We start from the raw sequence: 20,614 nt of genomic DNA, 5'->3' as shown, positions 1-20,614 counted from the left end.
TACAGGGGAGACGGGGTCAGTGTAAGGGGGGGTCAGTGTACAGGGGGGTCAGTGTACAGGGGGGGTCAGTGTACAGGAGGGAGGGGGTCAGTGTACAGCGGGGGAGGGGGTCAGTGTACAGCGGGGGAGGGGTCAGTGTACAGGGGGAGGGGGTCAGTGTACAGGGGGGAGGGGGTCAGTGTACAAGGGGGGGAGGGGGGTCAGTGTACAGGGGAGACGGGGTCAGTGTAGGGGGGGTCAGTGTACAGGGGAGGGGGTCAGTGTACAGGGGGGTCAGTGTACAGGGGGAAGGGGGTCAGTGTACAGGGGGAAGGGGGTCAGTGTACAGGGGTGAGGGGGTCAATGTACAGGGGGGAGGGGGTCAGTGTACAGGGGAGGGTGTCAGTGTACAGGGGGGAGGGGGTCAGTGTACAGGGGGAGGGGGTCAGTGTACAGGGGGGAGGGGTCAGTGTACAGGGGGGGAGGGGGTCAGTGTACAGAGGGGAGGGGGTCAGTGTACAGGGGGGAGGGGGTCAGTGTACGGGGGGGAAGGGTGTCAGTGTACGGGGGGGGTAGGGGGGTCAATAGACAGGGGGGAGGGGTTCAGTGTACAGGGGGGAGGGGGTCAGTGTACAGGGGGTGGGGGTCAGTGTACAGGGGGGAGGGGGGGTCAGTATACAGGGGGGAGGGGGTCAGTGTACAGGGGAGGGGGTCAGTATACAGGGGGGGAGGGGGTCAGTGTACAGGGGGGAGGGGGGTCAGTATACAGGGGGGAGGGTGTCAGTGTACAGGGGAGGGGGTCAGTGTACGGGGGGGAGGGGGGTCAGTATACAGGGGGAGAGGGGGTCAGTATACAGGGGAGGGGGTCAGTGTACGGGGGGGAGGGGGTCAGTGTACGGGGGGGAGGGGGGTCAGTATACAGGGGGGGAGGGTGTCAGTGTACAGGGGAGGGGGTCAGTGTACGGGGGGGAGGGGGTCAGTGTACGGGGGGAGGGGGTCAGTGTACAGGGGGGAGGGGGTCAGTGTACAGGGGGAGGGGTTCAGTGTATAGTGGGGAGGGGGTCAGTGTACAGGGGGGAGGGGGGGGTCAGTGTACAGGGGGAGGGAGTCAGTGTACAGGGGGGAGGGGGTCAGTGTACAGGGGGGAGGGGGTCAGTGTACGGGGGGAGGGGGGTCAGTGTACAGGGGGAGAGGGTCAGTGTACAGGGGGGAGGGGGTCAGTGTACAGGGGGGGAGGGGGTCAGTGTCCAGGGAGGGAGGGGGTCAGTGTACAGGGGGTTAGGGGGTCAGTGTACAGGGGGGAGGGTGTCAGTGTACAGGAGGTAGGGGTCAGTGTACAGGGGGGAGGGGGCCAGTTACAGGGGGGTAGGGGGTCAGTGTACAGGGGGGTCAGTGTACAGGGGGAGGGGGGTCAGTGTACAGGGGGAGGGGGGTCAATGTACAGGGGGGAATGGGTCAGTGTACAGGGGGAGGGGGTCAGTGTACAGGGGGAGGGGGTCAGTGTGCAGAGGGGAGGGGGTCAGTGTACAGGGGGGGTCAGTGTACAGGGGGGAGGGGGGTCAGTGTACAGGGGGAGGGGGGTCAGTGTACAGGGGGGAATGGGTCAGTGTACAGGGGGGAGCGGGTCAGTGTACAGGGGGAGGGGGTCAGTGTGCAGAGGGGAGGGGGTCAGTGTACAGGGGGGTCAGTGTACAGGGGGAGGGGGGTCAGTGTACAGGGGGAGGGGGTCAGTGTACAGGGGGGGTCAGTGTACGGGGGTGGTCAGTGTACAGAGAGGAGGGGGTCAGTGTCCAGGGGGGGTCAGTGTACAGAGGAGAGTGGGTCAGTGTACAGGGGGAGGGGGTCAGTGTACAGGGGGGAGGGGGTCAGTGTGCAGAGGGGAAGGGGGTCAGTGTATAGGGGGAGGGGGTCAGTGTACAGAGGAGGAGGGGTCAGTGTCTAGGGGGAGGGAGGTCAGTGTGCAGGGGGGAGGGGGTCAGTGTACAGGGGGGAGGGGGTAAGTGTACAGGGGGGAGGGGGGTAAGTGTACAGGGGGGGAGTGGGTCAGTGTACAGGGCGAGGGGGTCAGTGTACGGGGGGAGGGGGTCAGTGTACAGGTGGGGAGGGGGTCAGTGTACAGGGGGAGGGGTTCAGTGTACAGGGGGAGGGGGTCAGTGTACAGGGGGGGAGGGGGTCAGTGTACAGGGAGGGAGAGTGTCAGTGTACAGGGGGGAGAGGGTCAGTGTACGGGGGGAGGGGGTCAGTGTACGGGGGGAGGGGGTCAGTGTACAGGGGGGAGAGGGTCAGTGTACGGGGGAAAGGGGGGTGAGTGTACGGAGGGAAGGTGGTGGGGGTAGTCAGTGTACGGAGGGTAGGGGGGGTGAGTGTACGGAGGGAAGGGGGGTGGGGGGGTGAGTGTACGGAGGGAAGGGGGGGTGAGTGTACGGAGGGAAGGGGGGTGGGGGGGTGAGTGTACGGAGGGAAGGGGGGGTGAGTGTACGGAGGGAAGGGGGGTTAGTGTACGGGGAAAGGGGGTGAGTGTACGGGGGAAAGGGGGGTGAGTGTACGGAGGGAAGGTGGTCGGGGTAGCCAGTGTACGGAGGGTAGGGGGGGTGAGTGTACGGAGGGAAGGGGGGTGGGGGGGCGAGTGTACAGAGGGAAGGGGGGGTGAGTGTACGGAGGGAAGGGGGGTTAGTGTACGGGGAAAGGGGGTGAGTGTACGGGGGAAAGGGGGTGAGTGTACGGAGGGAAGGGGGTGAGTGTACGGAGGAAAGGGGGGTTAGTGTACGGGGAAAGGGGGTGAGTGTACGGGGGGAAGTGGGGTGGGTGTACGGAGGGAAGGGGGTGAGTGTACGGGGGAAAGTGGGGTGAGTGTACGGGGGGAAGGGGGGTGTGTACGGAGGGAAGGGGGTGAGTGCAAGAGGAGAATGTGGGTGAATGTACGGGGAAGTGCGTGAGTGAGTGTGTGAGAGAGGAGGGGGTGAGTATCTATTGAAAATGTCCCTGTTTAGGGTGGCACAGTGGCACAGTGGGTTAGCCCTGCTGCCTCATGGCGCCGAGGTCCCAGGTTCAACCCCGGCCCTGGGTCACTGTCGGTGTGGAGTTTGCACATTCTCCCCGTGTCTGCGTGGGTCTCACCCCCACAGCCCAAAGATGTGCAGGTTGGTGGACTGGCCACACTAGATTCCCCCTTAATTGGAAAAGAAAATTGGATACTCTAAATTTATTTTAGGAAAAAAAAGTCTCTGTTTCTGGGATGGTGTGTGGGGTCCATGCTGGTGTTTGATGCAGGGGTAACTGGAGAGGATGTGCATTGGCCTGGATCTGATCTCTGAAGCTTTCCGTTTGTTCCAGAGGGAGAATCTGATGCGTTCCCAAAAGGAGGAAGAGGAAAATTTACTCAAGGCAATCCCACTATTTTGTTTTCCGGATGGTAACACTTGGGCTCCACTCACTGAATACGAGAGGTTTGTGTCCATCTCCTTTACTCTTTGTTCAAAGTGTAGAATTTATGTTTCTTGAGTGGACATTTGAAAAAAAGAACTTTGTGACCTCATAATATCCAAAATTCTTCACAGCGAATGAATCATTTTTGAAGTGTGGTCACTGTTGTAATGTAGGAAAAGCAGCAGCCAAGCTGTGCACAGCAAGATTCCACAAACAGCAGTGTAATGATAATAAGAAGAGAATATTTGACAAATCTTGACTGAATGATACAGTTGACCAAGGACACCAGGCAGAATTCCCTTGCTCTTCATCCAATAATACTGTGGGATAATTTACCTCAGGGTGCAGACAGGGTCTAAGTTTAATCTCTCATCCAAAGGGAAGCACTTTTGACCGTGTCGCATCTGTTCAGCACCGCACTGAACCTTCACCTGCATTATTCCCTCAAGAACACTCAGGATAAGTTCAGCACGGATTAGTTACAAAGTGAAGCTTTGGAACAGAGTTCCAATCCTGTGTTGGTAAATCCTCGGCCTAAGTTCAGAGGTTACAGCTCTCAGGCCCTGATGCAGGGAAGGAGTGCAGGCTTGTGTCAGGCAGCTGTTAGCTGACAGTGTTTACGTATCTCTTTCCTCAACTACTTTCCCCATCAAATTTGTTGTTGCTATCTCTCTCCTCCAATAACCCATTTCCTCCTCATATCTCCCACCCCCTCCTCATATTTCCCACCCCCTCCTCATATTTCCCACCCCCTCCTCATATCTCCCACCCCTCCTCATATCTCCCACCCCCTCTTCATATCTCCCACCCCCTCCTCATATTTCCCACCCCCTCCTCATATCTCCCACCCCCTCCTCATATCTCCCACCCGCTCCTCATATTGCATAGGGTAGCACAAGTGGATAGCACTGTTGCCTCACAGCTCCAGGGTCCCAGGTTCATTTCCCCGCTGGGTCACTGTCTGTGTGGAGTCTGCACATTCTCCCCGTGTCTGCGTGGGTTTCCTCCGGGTGCTCCGGTTTCCTCCCACAAGTCCCAAAAGAGGTGCTGTGAGGTAATTTGGACATTCTGAATTCTGAATTCTCCCTCTGTGTACCCGAACAGGTGCCGGAGTGTGGCGACTAGGGGCTTTTCACAGTAACTTCATTGCAGTGATGTAAGCCTACTTGTGACAATAAAGATTATTATTATTTATTTCCCACTCCCTCCTCACATTTCCCACCCACTCCTCAAATATCCCACTCACTCCTCAAATATCCCACCCACTCCTCAAATATCCCACCTTCTCTAATAACACATTCCCTCCTCAAATATTCCACCTTGTCCTCAAATACCCGACCCGCCTCTTCACATAGTCCATTCTCACCTCAAATATCCTACCCCTCCCTCAAATAACCTGCTTTCTTCCCAAATGACCTTCCCGCTTCTCAAATAACCCACCAACCTACTCAATAACCCACTCTCTCCTCAAATAACTGGAATAGAATCATAGAATCCCTGCAGTGCAGCAGGAGGCCATTCAGTCCATCGAGTCTGCACCGACCGTCTGAAAGATCACTCTACCTAAGCCCACACCCCTACCCTATCCCCCTAACTCCACCTAACCTTTGGACACTAAGGGGCAATTTAACATGGCCAGTCAAGCTAACCTGCATATCTTTGGATTGTGGAAGAAAACTGGAGCACCCGGAGAAAACCCAGGCAGACATGGGGAGAATGTGTAAACTCCATTTAGTCACCAACGTCAGAATTGAACCCGGTCGGGCAGCACGGTGGCGCAGTGGTTAGCACTGCTGTCCTCACGGCGCCGAGGTCCCAGGATTTGATCCCGGCCCCGGGTCACTGTCTGTGTGGAGTTTGCTCATTCTCCCCGTGCCTGCGTGGGTTTCGCCCCCACAACCCAAAGATGTGCAGGTTAGGAGGCTTGGCCATATCTTTTTATTAAAACATTAAAAACATTATATACAAGGCCAAACGGTACAAACACTAATTTGGTGTTGGAGAAACAGGGTACCCTCTGTTGCTCGTTGTGTTCTCTCCTTAATTGGCTCTGTTTATGGCGGTTAATATGATCGCCTTCCTTTAATTCTAATTGCGTTTGCTCAAGAATCGCAAGGTGTCTTTCGATACCGTCACAAGGTTCAAAACCGAATACTGATCAAAGACTCGATGCACCAGTTAGTAAGTTCGAAATCAATGCTCATTTATTTACACTAACAGTCAATTATACTCATGCACAAACTCTAGCAACTAAACTATCACTACTACTAAAGCCTATACTTAGCTTCGGGCGCCCACTCAGTCAGAGGAACAATGGCCGTTGTCCGGTTCTGAGGCTGCTGGGGTTGAGCTGGTACGGAATAGTAGCTAGGAGCGTCTATCTCGTAGCGTGCGTTGACTTTAGACTTACTTGTTCTGGTGCAGCTGCTAGGCAGGTCTCTCCTCGCTGAGAGCCAAGGCCAAGAAGAACGATTCTCTCTTTGGGGCTTCTTATACCCAAAGGGGGCTTCGCGCGCTTTTGGGCGGGCATTGAACTTGGTCCCAATGAATTGGACCATATCCTGATCATTGGTATCGATTTCCTCCAATAAAGGGGTGGCTGCCCTGATTGCTGGGCGGGCCCTACGTGGCCGTTGGCCTGCTTTGTTCTAGTCTCCTCTGGCGCCGGGTGTGTCTGCTTTGGTATCGTTTGCCTAAATGTTTCTCTTTTGTCCCTGGAGATGGCTCATTAGTATGCTAATGGTTTTGCAGTATCGGTCTTGTCTGGGAGCTGCAAACTCCAATCAACAGACAAACCTTGCACCTGATGCTTTCTCAGCATTGTCCATTTTTCCCTTCATTCGCTGCAAGTGTCCATTTTGGAATCGGGACGTGGCCACCCCATGTGGCTACACCTCCCTCAGTACCAATGTACAGGGGGGTGTGGTGTGGATACTCTGATTATTAAAACAGTTCACAACACGTTTCTACACAAAACAAGTGGTACAAGCACTAAACTCTGCGCTGGAGATACCAGATACCTTCGCCTCTGTACCAACAGAAGGGAAAGGAAGGGAGGGGGTGGGGGGAGAGAGGGGAAAGGAGGGTGGTGGGAAGGGAGGGAGTCGGGGTGTTGGTGGAGGAGGGCCCAATAGGACACTGCCTGAACTATCTACAGAGGCAGGAAAACAAAAGAACCTCCAATTATGGTGTACCAGATTACGGGAGTTCCCCAGAGGGGGTGAGGAACCTAAATTGCCCCTTAATTAGAAAAAAACCAGTCTGCAGCTGGTGGGAATTCACTGGAGATTCAATTGACTCCTCTAAGTAGACACAGACTAAAACTGTAGGGCGAGATTCTCTGCAAATGCGGAGAGTCGTAAAGGCTGCCGTGAAACCGGCCGTGTTTCACGGTAGCCTTCACGCCTGTTCCTGGGACCCGATTCTCCCTTCCCCCCCCCCCCCCCCCCCATCGGGGCTAGGAGCGGGACCCCGGGAATCACGGCGTCGCGGCCTTAACAACCGGCAAGATGACGCGCGGCCGGCTCCAACCTGCGCATGCGCGGGTGACGTCATCACGCCATTGACGGAACCCGAGCATGCGCGGTTCCGCATTTCTCCACCGCCGCCCGACAAGATGTGGCGGCTTGATCTTGTCAGGCGGCGGAGGGGAAATAGTGCGTCCCTTTTGGACGCAGGCCCGACGATCGGTGGGCACCGATCGCGGGCCTGTCCCCTCCGAGCACAACGGTGGTGCTCCCGCCCCAAACGGGCCTCTGGATGCCCCAAACGGGCATCCAGCACCCGTTTTTACGACGGCAGCGAGCAGGTGTGTTTGCTGCCGTGAAAAAACGGGCGTAAAGGCCAGGCCGCTTGGCCCATCGGCCGCAGAGAATCGCCGCTCGCCGTAAATAATGTAGCACAGAAGAGGCCCTTCAGCCCATCGAGCCTGCACCAATGCATGAAAAACACCTGACCTGCCCACCTAATCCCATTTTCCAGCACTGGACCCATAGCCTTGAATGTGATTACATGCCAAGTGCTGATCCCAGGTACTTTTTAACGGATGTGAGGCATCCCATCTCTGCTAACCTCCCAGGCAGCGCATTCCAGACCGTCACCACTCTCTGGGTAAAAACGTTTTTCCTCAACGCCCCCCCTAAATCTCCAACCCCTCACTTTGAACTTGTGTCTCCTCGTAACTGACCCTACAACTAAGGGGAACAGCTGTGCCCTATCCACCTATCCATGCCCCTCATAATCCTGACCTCAATCAGGTCGCCCCTCAATCTTCTTGCTTCAGCAAAAATAACCCAAGCCTATCCAACCTCACTTCATACTTAAATGTTTCATCCCAGGCAGCAGGGTAGTACAGTGGTTAACAGTTGCTTCACAGTGCCAGATTCAATTATTGGCATGGGTCACTGTGCGGAGTCTGCATGTTCTCCCCGTGTCTGCGTGGGTTTCCTCCGGGTGCTCCGGTTTCCTCCCACAAGTCCTGAACATTGATTGGGCATTCTGAATTCTCCCTCCGTGTAGCCGAACAGAATGTGGCGACTCAGTGATTTTCACAGTAACTTCATTGCGGTGTTATTGTAAGCCTACTTGTGACACTAATAAAGTTTTTTATTATTGTTATTAACATCATGGTGAATCGCCCCTGCAACCCCTCCAGTACAATCACTCACAGGAAATAACTACTGTACTGACTTTAAAAACTGAGGGAGGTGATGTGGAGAACTTTAAAAGGACTCAACCTAATGGCTTGGTTACATATTTGAAATGAACCAAAAGTTGTTCAGGCCACTCAAGCAGCCGTGGTAGTTAATGAGTCTGTGCTGATCCACAAGGGGAATTTCCCAGAGAAACACTCTTCACGGGATAGAGACAATAAGACCGTTGAAGAGTTCAGCTCACCTGGAAAAGGTGAGATATTCCAGGTTTGTTCAAAAGGGAAAAGCAGTGGAAACTTCTGCTAATGGGGAGAAGGACTTGGGAGTTAAACAAAAGATTGTTCACTTTTATTTTTTTTTAAAGGGGCATAAACTCTCAGTGTGTTGGTCCCTGCAGTAGAGAAACCAGGCTACCAGAGGGGCGCCTCTGGTGAAATTGCAATCACGTGGGCTGGAGAATTCACTTTGTGAAGAGATAAATCCTGGAGTTAAGCAGCCAGTTCTCGAGGAGTATGAGTCATTTATTGTGGAAGGGCTGGTGTCTTTGTCTCATGAAGGTGAGAATGTTTCCCAACCAGTTACTATATTGAGGGATACTGGTGCAGAACAGCCTTTTATTTTGGAAGCAATTTTGTCTTTGTCGGAGGAATCCTCGACATGAACTTGCGCCCTAGTTCAGGGGTTTGAGTTGGGTTTTGTGGATGCACCTCCTCATGTCATTGATTTGAGCTGAGAGTTAGTGTCGGGGCCTGCTGTAGTTGGGTGTGGCCTAAACTTCCTGTTGGTGGTGTGACCTTTACTTCAGGATACGATTTGGCTGGTGTTAAACTGTTCTTAGACCCTGAGCATTCAGATGAATTGACAGAGAAATACCGTAAAGTGCTTCCTGCTGGTGCTGCAAAACGTGCTATGTCTAAAAGGAGAAAGGAAAATGCTTCTAGGAAAATGGGGACATTTGATTACAGTGACCGTGTTAAACTGAGTGGGATTCTCACATGAAAATCCTGATTCGCATGACCTCATAGTCATTTGCCTTTTGAAGTCTGTCAGTCCCATAGGTGGATAAGTCATGTCAGTACCCCGAGGCAAAGAAGCAGTTGATTGAGCACCACCAGAGGGATTCAGACCTGTCCGCTCTCGATGAAAATACTTTGACTGAGAAAGAAGCAGGGAAAGTTCCTGTTTGTGTTTATCTGAAAGATAATATTTTGATGAGGAAATGGAGGCCACTAGAGGTTACTCTCATGAGGAGTGGAACATGGTTTCTCTGTCTACCGTGTGAATTTTCGGGGCTTATCTTTACACACTATTTTCAATAAGGGGTAAGATTAGCCATTCTCCAATCCTCTAGCACCACCCCTGAGTCTAAAGACAGAAAAATTATGGCCAGTGGGCGGAATTCTCCGCTCCCCACGTGGCATGGGACAATCACGGGAGGGCCTCCCGACATTTTTTATGCCCCCCCGGCACCCCCGCGATTCTCGCCCCCCATCCGGGCCAGAGAATTGCGGGTCGCCATTTTTCACGGCGACCCGCGATTCTCCGAGCGCCGTGACGCAAAACGCGACACGCCATTTTGGGTTGGTGGGAGAATCGCAGGGGGTGCCAGGGCGGCCATCCCTCGATTCTCCCACCCGGCGTGGGAGCGGAGAATCGTGCCCCTGGTACTTTATCAGCTTTTAAGTACACATAGGCTATCCGAGTAAAGATAGGCTATTCAAAACAGGCTATCCAATGAGTCAGAGTACAGGAGGGAGATAGAGATCTTAGTAGAGTGGTGTAACAACAACAATCTCTCCCGCAATACCAGCAAAACTAAAGGACTGGTCATTTGGCTTTTGGAAGCAAAGTATCGTGCACACCCCTGTCTGCATCAATGGTGCTGAGGTGGAGATGGTTCACAGCTTCAAATTCTCTCTCTGTGCACCCGAACAGGCGCCGTAATCGATCCCGTCCCTGGGTCACTGTCTGTGTGGAGTTTGCACATTCTCCCCGTGTCTGCGTGGGTTTCGCCCCCACAACCCAAAAGATGTGCAGGTTAGGTGGATTGGCCACGATAAATTGCCCCTTAATTGGAAAAAATGAATTGGGTATTCTAAATTTATATTTTTTTAATTAAAAAACAAGACACATTTGTCCTGCTTCACATTAATCTCTTTTGTCAGCCAGCGAGTTCTGGGGCGGGATTCTCTGCCGGCGGGATTCTCCGTTTTGCCGGCGCCTGGGGGTTTCCTGATGGCATGGGGCTGCCCCACAATGGGAAACCGCATTGACCGGCTGGCGTAACGGAGAATCCCACCAGCAGGTCGGGCAGACTGACATGACGGTGCGGAGAATCCAGCCCCTGATTTCTCTGCCCTACCTTAAAAGGTGAAAGTTGGAGTTTCGTGACAGGGAATTTAAGGGTTAAATAAGGGTTAATTTCTGTCTGAAATCTAGTCATTCTTCACTTTAGCAATTAACTAAAAGTTGCTCTTTGGGTTGGAAGAAGGTGAGTTTTAGTTTTTAGCTTAAAGTTTTAAGCTTTAGTTTTAAAGCATGGCTGATACAGGTACTGCTTGTGCTGCAATAAATTAATTAGATAATTGGCTTAAACAGGTTTCCATAGACTAGATTTGGTTGAGTATGAAAGTCATGGGGCGCGATTCTCCGCCCCCCAAGCCGGGTGGGAGAATAGCGGGAGGGCCTCCCGACATTTTTCATGCCCTCCCGCTATTCTCCCTCCCCCACGCCCGACCCATCGGCGAGCGGCGATTCTCCGAGGCCGATGGGCCGAGCGGCCGGGCCTTCACGCCCATTTCAACACGGCGGCAAACACACCTGCTCACTGCCGTCGTGAAACGGGCGCCAGATGCGGGCACCCCAACGCCGGCAAGTTACTTTCCGCAGAGCAGGAATCGGCTCCATTGGCGCCGGCGTTGGTTGGCATGGCGTCGGATGCAGGCCGCTCTACACGGCCGGCACGCCTATTCTCCGGCCCGAATGGGCTGAGCGGTCGTGGGGAAAAAAAACCGAGTCCCGCCGGCGCCATTCTAACCTGCTCTCAGCTGGCAGGAGCTCAGCATTGAAGGGTCAGGTGGTGGCCTGTGGTGGGGAGAGGGGGGGGGGGGGGGGGGGGGGGGGGGGATCCGACCCAGGTGGTGGCCTCAGGTGTGGCCTGGCCCGCGATTGGGGCCCACCGATTGGTGTGCCGGCCTCTCTAGCTGGGGTCCTCCTTTCCTACGCGCCGGCCCCTGTTGTCCTGCGCCATGTTGCGTCGGGGCCGGCACGTTGAAGGAGGCCATGGCGCATGCGCAGATCCCGCGGCGCACAGTCGCGCTGGTGGCTCTCTATAGGGGTCAGAATTAGTCCTGGCAGTGGCCCGTTCACGCCGACGTAAAACGCGACAGCGTTTACGACGGCGTGGACACTCTGCCGCAGGATGAGAGAATCCCACCCTTGGTTTCTACTCACCTAAATATACCCTAAACTAGTGGAAATAAGAGTAAAGGGAGTAATTTAATGGTGAGTCGTGGCAGGTCAGCTCGACCATGTGGAATGCTCCTCTTGTGCGATGTTGGAAGCCAGAAATGTTTCCAGTGTCCAGGGCAGGAAGTGTCTCCAACTGCGGCTGCTCAAAATCCATGATTCGGAGATGGAGCTGCAACTAGAGTCATTGTGGAGCATTCACAAGGATGAGATCTTCATGGATAGCACAGACAGTGAGGTGGTCATATCAGGGGTAAAGAGTGCACAGGCAGAAAAGGAACCGGTGAGCACCAGACAGAACAAGAGCAGGAGTCCCCTGGGCCCACCTCACTCTCTAACAGATTTTCCATTTTGGATTTCTCAGGGGAATACCGCAAGAGCCAAGTCCCAGACACCACGAGTGGCTCAGCTCACGGAATGGAGGTGTGGAGGGGGGGAGGGTTTGCGATGGGGGGGGAGAAAGAGAAAGAAAGAGTGGGAAAGCAACAGTGATGGAGGTGGTTGGGAGGGTGGTTCTACTGTCAGGGAAACAGACAGATGTTTCTGGGGCAACAAATATGACACCAGGATGGTGTGTTGCCTCCCTGGTCCCAAGGTCAAGGATATCTTTGAGCAGCTGCAGGACATTCTGCAGGGGAAGCAGCCAGAGGTTGTGATTTATATTGGTACCAATGGCGTAGCTAAGGGATGAGATCCTGAAAACCAAATATAGGGAGCTAGGAAATAATTTTGAAAATAGGTTTTCAAAGGTAGTCATACCAGGATTACTCCCTGTGCCACGTGCTAGTGACAGCTGGAATAGGAGAATGGACCCGATGAATGCCTGGCTGGCAGAGATGGTCTAGGATGGAGAGATGTGGAATCCTGAGGTATTGGGTGCGATTCTGGATAAGTTGGGATCTGTGCAAGCTGGACAGGCTGCACCCCAGCAGGACCGGGACCAATGTCCTCACTGGGATATTTGCTAGTGCTGTGGGGGAGAGAGGGAAGGGGATGGGAACCTTAGATGGGAGACATAAGAGAAGGAAACCAAGATAAAAATGAAAGATAGAAAAGTAGAAAGCAAAATAGGGCAACAGTACCAAAAACTAATGGGTACAAATGTTAGACTTGTCTAACGGAACTGTACCTGAATGCACGGAGCAGTTGCAATAAGATGGATGAATAAACAACACAAACTGGTGTACACGGGTACGGTATGATTGCAATTATAGAGACATGGCTTCGAGGTGACCAAGACTGGGATCTGAATATCCACCGGTATTTGATAGTTTGGAAGGACAGATAAAAAGGAAAAGGAGGTGGAGTGGTGTTGTTATTTAGGATGAAATCATTGTCACAGTGAGAAAGGATATTGACTCAGAAAATCTAAATGTCTGAATCAGTCTGGCTGGAGCTGAAAGCAGCAAGGGTGGAGAACATTAGTGGGAGTTGTTTCTAGACCTCCAAACAATAGTAGCAAGGCAGGGGATGAACAGGAAATTCAGGATGTATGTAACAAGGGTGCTATACTCATCATGAATGATTTTCATCAACACACAGGTTGGGCAAATCAAATCAGTAACAATACTGCGGTAATGCTCCAGGGTTGAGTGTATTTATTTAACAGGTTATGTGTATGTATTTAATGTTTATTTAACACACAGTTTACCCGTATACTACCCACAAATATAATTTAAAAGTACCCAAGATTGGTTTATACTACCTGTAAGGATGGCTTGTCGTCACGAAAATAGTTCTCGCACGCAGTTTGTTCCTTCCATCCATCCCTGATCGGCCGTCTTGATTGCCTCTGCGTGGAGTCTTCGCTCCAGATGTGCCTTGGCTGCCTGATTTTATCCCCCTCCCTTCGCGCCTTTTGTCATTTCCTCTGGCTGTCTGCCAATGATGCCTCGGGAGAGGATCTTAGCACCCAATGATCTGGTTGATGACCATCTGACCGGACACCTAAACCCGCCCAGGTGTCCATCTCTGTTTGTGTTGTCTGCACATAACCTGTTCCCATATAAGGTAACAGCAGAAACTCTGGGTGACAGAAAGTCTGGCTCCATCTGGGCGACTGACAGTAGACCTGTGCATATCAATAGGGTGCGATGATCTCCTGAGGAAGGAGCAGTGCTCCGAAAGCTCGTGTTTGACCTGGTGTTGTAAGACTTCTTACTGTGCTCCTGATGGTTGATTGACAGGGCAAGTCCAGACATGTTCTGGCAGCTTGTCTGTAGATTGCGTATTCGAACTTGGCCAGTTCGAATTCCCATGGTGCTCTGTGTGCTGGAGTGTCTGTGGCTTGATTTAAAATACCCAATTTTAATCGGGGCTAAATCTCGGCCTCGCTAGGTTACCACACCATTATTTTGAAAAGGAGGGCAGCAGAAAACAGTGAATTACAGGCCGGTTAGCCAAACATCAAAGGAATCACAGAATTGTTATGATGCAGAAGGAGGCCATTTAGCCCCAATCGTGGCTGCACAGCTCTCCAAATGCGCGTTATGGCTCAGTGTTGTTCCCTGCCTTTACCCCAAACCCCCGCACATTGTTTCTATTCAAATAATCACCTAACACCCTCGATTGAACCTACTTCCACCATACATCCAGACAGGACATTCAGGCCCTAACCACTCGCTGTATGAAAAGTATTTTTTTCTCACATCACATTTCACTTTAAATCTGTGCCTTCTCGTTCTTGATCCTTTTACAAATGGGAACAGTTTCTCCCTTTTGTGAGGGCCACGAAGAATCCAGCACGAGTTTGTAGAATCATAGAATTTACAGTGCAGAAGGAGGTCATTCGGCCCATCGAGTCTGCACCGGCCATTGGAAAGAGCACTCTGTCCAAGCCCACAGCTCCACCCTATCCCTGTCACCCAGTAACCCCACCTAACCTTTTTTTGGACGTTAAAGGTAATTTAGCATGGTTAATCCATCTAACCTGCACATCTTTGGACTGTGGGAGGAAACCGGAGCACCCGGAGGAAACCCACGCAGACACGGGGAGAAAGTGCCGACTCTGCACAGACAATGACCCAAGTCGGGAAACGAACCTGGGACCCTGGAGCTGTGAAGCAACTGTGCTAACCACTGTGCTACCGTGCTGTTACAGTCTAACAGAAAGTAACATTATTTACAAGATATACACAGCAGCAGTTCATCACTGCTTCTTTCTCCAGCCGGTATCATGATCAGCTCTATTTATACAGCTGCAACTACTGGAAGAATGAGAGAGGGTCTCTCAGAAACATATAAAATCCTGATGGGACTGCTGAGGCTAGTTACGGCAAGAATGTTCCCGATGTTGGGATGTCCAGAACTTGAGGTCACAGCCTAAGAATAAGGGATAAGCCATTCAGGACGGAGATGAGAAAGAACGTCTTCTCTCAGAGAGTTGTGAACTTGTGGAATTCTCTACCACAGGAAGCTGCTGGGGCCAGGTTGTTGGATATATTCAAGAGGGAGCTGGATGGGGCCAGTTCAGTTTCCCACTCCCGGGGTATGGAGAGTGGGATACTGAATCAGCCATGATCATATTGAATGGTGGGGCAGGCTCGGAGGGCCGAATGGCCCACTCCTGCACATATTTATCTATCTTTCTACGTTTACCAGTGATCCCCCCCCCTCCCCGGGGGAGTTCATGTTCCCCAAGAGTCATGGGATAACCAATTGTCCCCAGCCAGGCAGGATCCAGGCAGGATCCAGGCAGGGTTCAGGCAAGATTCAGGCAGGATTCAGGCAGGATCCAGGCAGGATTCAGGCAGGATCTAGGCAGGATCTAGGCAGGATCCAGGCAGGATCCAGGCAGGATTCAGGCAGGATCCAGGCAGGATCCAGGCAGGATTCAGGCAAGGTCCAGGCAGGATCCAGGCAGGATTCAGGCAAGGTCCAGGCAGGATCCAGGCAAGATCCAGGCAAGATCCAGGCAGGATCCAGGCAGGATCCAGGCAGGATTCAGGCAGAATTCAGGCAGGATATAACACTCCCTATCTACTCTGTCCAGCACCCTCATGATTTTTCCAGCCCTCTCATGATACAATAACAGGGCACAGGAAAATATCAATGGGATTAGACAAAGTCAACATGGATTTATGAAAAGGAAATCATGTTTGACAAACATGCTGGAGTTTTTTGAGGATGTAATTATTAGAATAGATAAGGGTGAACCAGTGGAAGTGGTGTATTTGGATTTTCAAAAAGTTTGTGATAAAGTCCCATGTGGTGGTTGGTACACAAAATTAACGCACATGGGATTGAGTGCAATACATTGGCATGGATTAAGAATTGGTTACCAGATTGGAAACAGAGAGTAGGAATAAACGGGTCCCCCCCCCCTCTGCTCCGTACCCCCCCCCCCCTGCCATGGCAGCCCACCCCGACCGAGGCTGGCCCTTCAGTTGCTCCTCCACCATCTCCGAGCACCGGGGCAGCAACCCCAGTGCCCCCGGGCTCAGTGCCCAGGAGTGACAACAGCAATTCACCTCCTCGCATACCCGCAACAACTCCTCAGCCAGCTTCACATTTCTAAAAAGGTGTGCCACTTGCTGGGGAGGTGGTTAGATCACAGGTAGCTGTTAGATAGGGGTGGCTCCCATTAATTGTATGGTGATTGGGCGTAAATGGTGATTATTGGATTCTCGCCACTTTTTTGCTGGATCCTCATTTCGCCAATGGTATCGGGTCGGTTCAATCGCAAACAGATCAGCACCTGTCGCGGTTCTTTTATTTTGGCCTCTCCCGCTAATTAGCGGCCTCTTTGCGTTCTCCTTTAAGCATAACACAACATTTAAATTGTGCCCTAAGTATTCCCGCCGGGACTGAATAGCGTGTGATTCGCATTTCCATTGGGGGTGCTATTCGTTCCGCGATTCGGGACCTTCAAATGGGATAGCACTCTGCCAGTGTAAATTGGAGGTAATTCCTGCCCCAGCACTGGGGTCGTTGTTGACGCTGAAGAACCTGGCAGCTGGAGCTGTTTTTAAACATTCCACTTAGCACACACTCACTGCAACCACCAAGACGGCTCACAGGAGACCTCCGCCCCGAATTCGGGAGTCCATCCCAGGCCAGTGTGGAGAAAAGGGAAACCCTCTTCCCCAAGGTGGCCCACAGACTCAAACCCATCCTCCTGAATAGCATCTGGGAGGAAGAGGCACAGGCTGTTAATGCTGACAGCCTCACAGGAGGAGACAGCTGGTGATCCTGAGCTGTGGGGTCACTGATGAGGCCTCTACCCTGAGAGGGACAGAGACCAGGGAGGGTTGCAAAGGTGCAGGTGTCCTCAGTTTGGAGTGAGCTCTGCTGCTCCCCTGCTTCCTTTACAATGGGGCAGCATTGAGTGCACTGAGGAGTGCCGACACCTAGTGTGGGCTACTGATTGAGCTTGGCCACATTCATCCCCTTGATGATACCACAGGGGTATGAGGATTTCCAGAGGGGCGGCCGAGATGGACTCTCACATCACCAGAGGCCTGAACATTCACAGGACATAGTGAGCAATCAGTCGTGTGAGCATCCAGGACTCTGTTAGTAGCACCAAGGGGGTGCGTTTTCACATACTGCAGCAATGGCGATCTGAGCCAGGCCACCTTGATCCCGAGGAGGCCACCCCAAATCCACGGACTTGGCACCAAGTCGTTTCCTGCTACTGTGCCCAGCCTGGCAGCCACCCTCCAGCAAGCCCCACATGTTTTGAGAGTTTTCAGAGGTTTGTTCAGCCTCCCGGGCCCTCTCAACAGTCGTGGCGCCCAGGTCCCACTTGTAAATACTTGCACCGATTTGCGCCTGCGAGACCTCCCCCTAAGAGGTGTGGAGGATCATGGCGGGATGGAGCATGACATGTCCAACACGCTAATGATTTTTAAATCCGTGCAAATGATAGTTTTGCATGGACCCCCTGGTGCGGGGCACAAACTTCGATACCACTGCCAATGAGGGACCGGAGCATGGCGACGGAATTGGCGGCAGATGCAAATCGCAATTCTTCTATTGCCGCTTTTCTCCGCCCGATTGCAAATCTCGCTGCCAGTGTCACGAAACAGAGAATTCAGCCGATACATCAATGATTTAGATGAGGGAACCAAATGTAATATTTCCAAGTTCGCTGACGACATGAAACTTGGTAGGAATATGAGTGGTGAGGAGGAAGTTAAAAGGCTGCAAGGTGATTCAGACAAGTTGAGCGAATAGGCAAACGCTTGGCAGATGCAGTATAATGTGGATAAATGGGAAATTATCCATTCAAGTAGAGAAACGGAATGGCAGAGTGTTATTTAAACGGTGGTAGATTGGGAAATGTCAAGTACAAAAGTCTGAGTATATTAGTCACTGAAAGCAAGCGGGCAAGTACAGCAAGCAGTTAGGAAGGCAAATGGTTTGTTTAAAAAAATGTTATTGGTTTTGCATTTATAATAACATTGCAAAGAACATCAATTACAAAGAGAAATCCGCAGAATGAGTATAAGAAAACAAAAATAAGAACATTAACAGGTGTGCGTACAACGGTAACCTGTATACAGATCAGGGCCCCAACTTTAGACCCCAGTGATGACCACAACCATGCTGTATTAATTTTATACATGTTGCCTCCTGGTATTAAAACATCCCCCCCATATTGGTCACGAACAGTTGCTAGGGCGAATTGCAGCAGAGATAAAGGGAATCCCTGCCTCATGCCTCTGTGCAGTGGGAAGTATTCAGAACTGACGGTGTTGGGCCGTACGCTCGCCATGGGAGTGCTGTACAGTTGTTTCATCCAGGAAGTGAACCCTGGCCCAAACCCAAACTGTTCCAGTACCTCCATGAGGCCTTCTCTGTGTCCAGGGAGATGATCACTTTTGGTTTCTCCTCCCCGGGTGGGGTCATTATCATGTTTAGCAGGCGTCTGATGATCACCATTAGTTGTCTGTCCTTGACAAAGCCCGTCTGATCTTCCATGACTTTCTCTGGCACACAACTCTCCAGTCGCCTCGCCAGGACCTTCGCTGAGACTTGGCATCAGTGCTTAGGAGTTCGACGGTTCTGTATGACCCACGTTGGGCCTTTGTCTTTTTTTGGGACCAGCGATATTGAACCCTGTGCCAAAGTCGGTGGCAGGGTCCTTCTTGATAGCGAGTTGTTGAACATCTCTGTCGGATATGGGGCCAGTGTTGCTGCAGATTCTTTGTAGAAGTTCACCCGGATTCCGGCTGGACCTGATGCCCTCCCGGACTGCATGGAGTTAATGCTCTCCATGACTTACTCCAGTTCTAATGGTGCTTCCAGTCCCTGCCTTTTTTCCTCCCCAACAGGTGGTATGTCCAGCCCGTCGAGGAACCGTTTCATCTTTAAGTTCTCCTCCGGGGGCTCGGAGTAGTACAGCTCCTGGTAAAAGGTCGCCAATGCCTCATTCAATTTGTCTCGTGCTATGACTAGCTTACCGTTCCGGCCCTTCACTGTCCTTTTCCAGTGCTATCTCCCTTTTGGCCTGCTTTCTCAGCTGGTGAGCCAGCAGGTAGATGGCTTTCTCTCCATGCTCATAATAGGTCCCCCATGGTTAGCACTGGGACTGCGGCGCTGAGGACCCGGGTTCGAATCACATCCCTGGGTCACTGTCCGTGTGGAGTTTGCTCATTCTCTCCGTGTCTGCGTAGGTTTCACCCCACAACTCAAAGATGTGCAGGTTAGGTAGATTGGCCATGCTAAATTGCCCCTTAATTGGGAAAAAATAATTGGGTACTCTAAACTAAAAAAAAATAAAAGGTCCCCTGTGCCTGGCAGAGCTGGTGGACTGCTTTCCCAGTGGAAAGCAGGTCAAATTCCAATTGTAGCTTTTTCCTCTCCTCCAGTAGTTCCATTGTCAGGACTGTGGAGTGTCTCTGATCCACCTCCAATATGGAGTCAATTAGCTGTTGCCTAGCAACCCTCTCCTTCCTGTCCCTGAGTGCCCTGTGCGCTATTATTTACCCCCTTATCACCACCTTCAATACCCCCCAGAATGTGGAGGGTGAGACCTCCCCGTGACTTGTCGATGGCTTGTGATATAGTTTCACAGAACACCTAGTCGGCGAGCCCACCTCCAACCTCACATCCACATCGTGTGATGCATGGTCGGAGATTACAATTGGGGAGTATTCCGCCCCTGCCACCGTGGAAGCACCAATTTACCCACTACAAAGATTTTGATGCAGGAGTATACTTTGTGGACTTGAAGGAAGAAGGAGAACTCCTTCTCCTTTGAGTGGGGGAACGTCCACTGGTCCACCCCCCCCATCCCCATCTGCTCCATAAAGGGGTTCACTTATTTGTCATCGCAGATTGTTTTCCTGATGTGGGACTGGATTTGTCCGTCCCTGGGTCCTGAACATAGTTGAAGTCTCCCCCCGTGATAATTTGGTGGAAGTCTTGCCATGGTCTTTTTGATGAAGTCAGTGTCATTCCAATTGCGGCAAGTATATTCACAAGCACCACTGGTGCCCCTTCCAGGGCACCGCTGACCATTACACAACATCCTGCCGGTCCATCACCGTATTCGTTGCTGTAAATCTCGTCCTCTTACTGAACAGTATTGCCACCCCCTCCCAGCCCTCGTCCAATAGCACACTTGGTCGGTCTGACCTATCCAACTGTTTCTTCTCCTCAGTCGGTCATTCTCCCTCAGGTGTGTCTCTTGGAGGAAGACTCAGGCTTTTTAGATTGGCGAAGGCACTGGATCTTTTCACCGGGCTGTTGAGTCCCCTGACATTGCAGGTGACTATTCTGTCTGGGGGTGTCACTCACCCCCTCACCCACAATCGCAGGGTCAGCCATACTTACCAAGCGGATGTGCCCCCGCACTCCAGGGTTTTCCTTTGTTTGTGGGCCATTCAAGATGGCCACCATTATTTTCTTTGTTCCAGCTGCCTCCATGTGCGACCTGTTGTAACCAGCATTCACCCCACCCCCTCCACTCTCCCATCGAATCCCTGATTCAGCTGTGAGCCCATCTGCCCTTGGTGTCCCCCCTTCCCCTGTTGTCTCCCCCTCGCCTCTCCCTATTTACCCTTCCCCCCAATATGTTGTATGTCCCCCCCTTATGTCTCCCTCCTTTTTGGAGCTGCACCACAGACCCCCCCCCCCCGAGC

The 20,614-nt window shown here is 52.3% G+C and overlaps 1 protein-coding gene across 3 annotated transcripts in view; it reads left to right on the top strand.

Moving 5' to 3' along the window:
* The window catches only part of LOC119978468 (DENN domain-containing protein 2D-like), a 196,470-nt gene that overhangs the window by 104,692 nt on the left and 71,164 nt on the right, over window positions 1-20,614 (top strand). For all 3 annotated transcript variants that reach the window (XM_038820128.1, XM_038820127.1, XM_038820129.1), the window contains exon 4: window positions 3,313-3,425. In XM_038820128.1, coding sequence (XP_038676056.1) covers window positions 3,313-3,425 — 113 coding nt within the window. The remainder of the gene's footprint in view (window positions 1-3,312; window positions 3,426-20,614) is intronic.

The sequence above is a fragment of the Scyliorhinus canicula genome, chromosome 15, assembly GCF_902713615.1.
Source record: "Scyliorhinus canicula chromosome 15, sScyCan1.1, whole genome shotgun sequence".
NCBI lineage: Eukaryota > Metazoa > Chordata > Chondrichthyes > Carcharhiniformes > Scyliorhinidae > Scyliorhinus > Scyliorhinus canicula.
The sequence above is the reverse complement of the archived record's forward strand: the minus strand, read 5'-3'. Positions and strand labels throughout refer to the sequence as shown.